Here is a 5469-nt window from a genome sequence, read left to right on the forward strand (position 1 = left end):
AATTTTATAGAACCATTCTTCACTTTTCAGTGAAGCAATTTTGAAAGACACTTCCAATCACAAGGAGAAGAAACCCTATCAGTCACCAACCCAAAGAACAATACAGGAGTCCCAACAGTTTCGGCTTGTTTTTCTTTTCTAATGTTTTTCACGAGAAGCTTCCATCTTTGTTTTTGTCAACTGTGCACTGCCTTATGTGCATACAACTGCCTTTTTAAAACCAAGTTCCAGGATTGGCATAAGGCTGTCTTGAGTCCAGAGGTTCTTCTGGAATCAGTTTCATCACCAAACTATTCTCTGCTGATTAACTTATCACAACCAAGTTCTACCAGAGGATCGATCACTTCAGATGCAGTCAGTTATGAGACCTGTTAAAATATCAAAATCCATCCTCTGGGGATTCCGCGGATGTTCGGCATCAAACTCTTCTTCCAGAAATCTCCCATGGTGTTCAGGCCCCTGCATTCTGACCACAGCCCTCACGTAGAGCTGCTGAAAGTGGCGGACTAACTGCTGGTAAGTCATTTCCCAAACGCTCAACGCGCGAAAAATGAGATGAGGCAACGCAGCCAGGCCGGAGCCGTTCCCGGGCCAGCCCTCTTGACCTTCTTCCTCCGCTGGCTCCGCCACCAGTCGGGCGACCTCCGCCATCCCAGCTGCCCCGGCCGCCGCCACTGGAACTTCCCTGGCAGCCGCCATTGGAACTTCCCCGGTCTCCTCAGGCCGCGCCCGGGCCGGCTCCAGCGGCCCGCCGCCTACCTCCTCCTGCGGGGCGTCGCGGTCCCCATCCTCCACGTTGGTGGGCGAGACACTGCAGGTTGCCGGCAGCTCAGACATCTCGGGCCGCTGTACCAGCTCGCTCGCTCCCAGAGAAAAAGGAATATGGCGGAATTACAGTAGCGCAGGTGACGGCCGGTGCGTGTCGCCGCACCGGTGAGGCGGTGTCCGAACACGTGGGCGCGAGCGTAGACCCAATGCTAAAGCTGGGGGCACTGCGCATGCGTCACCACCAAGACTGCGAGCCTCCAGGTGCCACCTAGTGGCCAGAAGCGCAAAGACATCTGAAACCGAACTGGGTCTAAGGAAACGTTGGAGGGGGAGTCATATTTTACATTTCGACCAGCTTTATGTTTATAAGAAGAGTCTTACAAAATTGCTTCCTGTAGGCTTCCCCAGTATTTCATCCTAAAATGTCTCTAAGCTCGTTGTTCTCTGGTGATTAAAATACCACCTCTATTATATACCAAGGTAAAAAAAAAAAATAATTAATTAACTATTTTGTATTTGTTTGTATCTTGTATTTTTTCCTCACCTACTCATTTACTTAAGATAGTATTATTTACTATAATTTACAAGCTATGATTTACTAAACATTAAAAACGTCCATGTTACCACTCAGAGATTATCATTGTTAGTTAACAGTCTGTTATACAAGCCCAAACATATAAATTGCTATTGTATGTATGTACAAATGCATGAATGAATGTTTGTATACCCTTATTTCTTATAAAAAGATCATTCTGCAAATATTTTTGATCATTTAAAAGCTAACAGTGTAGCATGCAGAAATTTCCATAATAATAAATACAAATCAAAAGCTTTATTCTTTAATAGCTGTTTCCATGGCTCAACGTAGTTTAAGCATACATTGCATGAAGTTAGAATTAGTAGATGAGAAGACATTTTACGGCTGTAGCACACTTTGCTATTTTTGTTTCTGTTATTTGAAAGACTGCCCTCCACATTATCCCCTCACGGTAGGTACAGGAGGAGGATCTTTCTTCTGCATGCTTTGTCACCTCTTAACAACTCTGCCAATATAATACAAGTAAAATGTTTTTGTTGTAATTCGAATTTTGATTATATTTTTTAGTATTTTTTGACTTTGGAGTTTTTTTTTTTTCTTTTTGGAATGTTTATTAATGTTTCTCACTCCTTTTAACACCTGGAGCATTTGTCACTTTTCATTTTGGTTTGTGAGCATTTCAGAGACTTCGGAATTATTGTTTGGAATAAATTAAGCAAACAATTTTTCTGGTTTGGTTTTGCACTGTTGGTGTTTTATTTTTTTTTTAATACAGACATCCAATATTAATTTTTATCAAGTTAAAGCCATCAATGTTTGCCTTAATGGTTCCAACTTGTGCAGTTATTCTTCAAAAGGCTGTCATATGTATACTTCACTTACCACGTCATATTTATACAATTAATTTTATGTGTTATTAACTACAAATATATATTATATATAATTTACAAATTACATATAAGTATGTCATTTATATAATTTTATATGTATTATATTCTTACTTATCAATTTACTCAATTTGCTTGATCATGAATAGTCTACTCACTCAGTAGGCTTTAGGTTCAACGAAATGTTTACAAACACAATGTTGCCATTCTATTAATTGTTTATTTATGTCTAATATATACAAGCTTTCTGGATATTGAACATCACATTATTATATCTTTTTTTTGAACATTTACATTGTTGAGCCACAGGGAATTACTGACATCCTGAAATGTATGAAATAGTGGTTTATGTTATTAATCGTTTTAAAGTAAAGGAGAAAAACATTTTTTTGGTTAGCAAAATATATCAGAATTGAATTCAGTCAAATAAAACAGCCTCTAGCTTTTTTCGTCATGAAAGAATTATTGAAGGCTTTGATTTCAAACATTCATGTTGAATTCTGGATCAGATTTTAACCTTTATTATTCTTTATTAGCCAACAATTTACTTGTTTTTTCTTTTCTTTCTTTCCTTCTCTTTTTTTTAAGTTCTGAGGGATATACATAGTTCTTTCTCAGTGGTGATCAGAAGGCATTAGATAGTTCTGTTAAGTGAGCATTTAGGAATTTGTGAAAGCCTTTGATCTTAAGGGGCAATACAATATGAAAGTGCAAATTTCTCTTTATGCCTCTAAATGTATGTGTGTGTATACATATATATTTTTTTTCCCTTATCAGAATAGGCTATTTGCTCCTTAAAGCTATGGGAAAGAGGAATAAAAGGAGACAAGTAACCTATCCAGATCCCACTCCCATCTATTTTTATTCTTTATTTCTTATTTATTTTAGACTGTGTGGGTAGCAGAGGTAGGTGGGTGGGGATGGAAACTGAAGTTTTTGGCAACTAGAACTTCTCTTTCATCATAAAACTCCCTAGACTGAAATTTGTACCACAATGAACCTCATTTCCTGAGAGAAATTCTGGACATTAGCAACATTTATCTGTGAACAACTAGTCAGGTACTGTTTATTTTCTATTTTATTGTGTCATAAAAGGGCATCCTTCACCATGTCATTATTAAAATTTGTCTTTTGCTTATTAAAATACCAAATTTTTATGAACGGTGGGCTTGAATCATTTGCAATTGGCCAAAACAGTTTCTCAGCTGCCCTCTTAATGTTTGCAGAGACAAATATGCAGTACCCCTCATTTCATTTGCTGCCCTTTCCTCTTTAGCTGATGCTGATATATTTGCTGCAAACATAAGAAAGGGGGCATAATTAAAATGACAACTTAAGAATGGCCAATTTCCCCTTCCATGTAGTTATACCGAAAGAAAAGAAATAACCTCTATGGGAGAAGGAGTAAACTCTTGGCAGTTTGAGATTATATATATAATATATATATATATATTATATATATAATATATATATACGGAGGGGTAGTAACAAAACCAAATAGCGTATCAAAAATTTCTATTTTTATTAGAGGAGAGAGTATGGGCTCAATAAAGACCTTGTAAACTTGCTTTAAATTTGACCTACTGGTGTGTTTTCAATACACTGGTATTGCTTTTTTTTCTCAATGACATTTCTATCTTTAAATCTTCTAATCTTCTGGATTAAAAGTAGAAACCAAACTTTCATTTGCTTGCATAAACAGCAATGGAATGGATATCCTTGCAGAATTTTGCTCTACTGGCACAGAACATACCAAGAATCATAAGGAGAAAAATAAGACAGTTTGGAGGAGAGATTTTGTCTAATGTGCAAAGTGCAGAATGTTAAAAAAAAATTGAGAAACATTAATTTTTTTTATGGTGAGTGATAAATTTTTAATTGAAGTATTTCTCCACACTCCTAAATATTCGTAAAGTGACTTTATGATGTCATTGGATATACCAAAAGGTTTTCCATAAGGTGCACTTATAACAACAACTATATTCCATGAAGAAAATCTTTAAAAAACTGAGGTACAGATGTGGTATCATGTTTCTGTAGAAAGTTAACATTGTTTTATACAGGGTAATAATATGTTGTCTTACTTTACCAAGTTATAATGTGTACTATAACACTGACAAATACAACCACTCAAAACGACTCCCTTTTTTATTCAGAGATTTAATGTTAATATAATGTAATATTCTGAATAAACTAGATTGTAGACCCAAGTTAACTAAAGAGTTAATATTGTTTTCCATTTAAAACTTGAAACAAAAATTGTACATGTAGTGGAAAATTAATGTCTACTTTTAAACTATTCAGTAGTGTTTTGAGTATCATATGTATATGAAGATTCTTTAGAAAGTATTCAGAGACACTTTTTTAAAAATGTTAGATAATTTGTCTTTTTTTCCCAAGTGATGAAAAAGAATCAGATAATGTAGTGACTAATTCTCCATAGTAAACTGTCTAAGGTTTAAGTTAGCTTTCCTGTGTTGTACACATTCTTGGGATACTGATGGAACTGCTTCCTTTTTGTTGCCATGACTTGAATTGTGTGTGTGTTTATGCTTTATATATGAAATTATGGTTTCTTTCTACAAAAGTACTTTTAGGATAGTTTTTGTAGTATTACAATATAATCCAACATCATTTTCTAAACTTTCCAAAAAGCCTTTTAGAAGTATTTTGTGAAGTGGAAAGAAGATAGCAGCAATATACATAAGCTGCAAGATTTATGATATAAATGATAAAATTAATCATGTGAGACTGCTATATCAGACCTTTAACTATTTAGAAATGTCTATATTATTGATTTAAATTCACTTTCTTTATAACTGTTTTCTTAATCTAAGTATAATCTTTTTACTCCCTTAGAATATACTAAAAGTTGTAAAAAAAAATCCTTTAAATTGTAGTAATTATTTGGGAAAGTTGACATTTAGAACTAAACACATCTCATAAAATTTGTTGAGCCTATTCCTTATTTATTAAGTAAATGTACCAAGTATTAATATATCATTTTTTTACAAAGCTGATATTTCAACTGATTAAAACAATTCTATTAAAAATTAGGTAATTATCCTCATGAAAAACTATTAGAAGACTTGGATTCACTTTTCTATACTTTTTAAAAAATTTGATTTCACTTGTAGGTGTGTGTAAAAACTTGGAAACAACAATATGCAGTGTCTGCTAATGATAGCTACCTATCAACATGATGAAAGAACAGATTCGTGGAAAGGCTAATAGGAACAAAGGCAAAAGTGCAATTACATATTATAAATAAAATAA

The 5469-nt window shown here is 34.5% G+C and overlaps 1 protein-coding gene across 1 annotated transcript; it reads right to left on the reverse strand.

Annotated features, from left to right (window-relative positions):
• Positions 1–345: 345 nt before the first annotated feature.
• On the reverse strand, positions 346–958 carry LOC118918795 (EP300-interacting inhibitor of differentiation 2-like). Its single transcript, XM_036897990.2, has one exon. It carries the CDS (start codon positions 835–837, stop codon positions 346–348), a length of 492 nt encoding a protein of 163 aa, XP_036753885.2. The 5' UTR covers positions 838–958.
• Positions 959–5469: the final 4511 nt, after the last annotated feature.

This window comes from Manis pentadactyla, chromosome 7 (genome assembly GCF_030020395.1).
Source record: "Manis pentadactyla isolate mManPen7 chromosome 7, mManPen7.hap1, whole genome shotgun sequence".
Taxonomy (NCBI): domain Eukaryota; kingdom Metazoa; phylum Chordata; class Mammalia; order Pholidota; family Manidae; genus Manis; species Manis pentadactyla.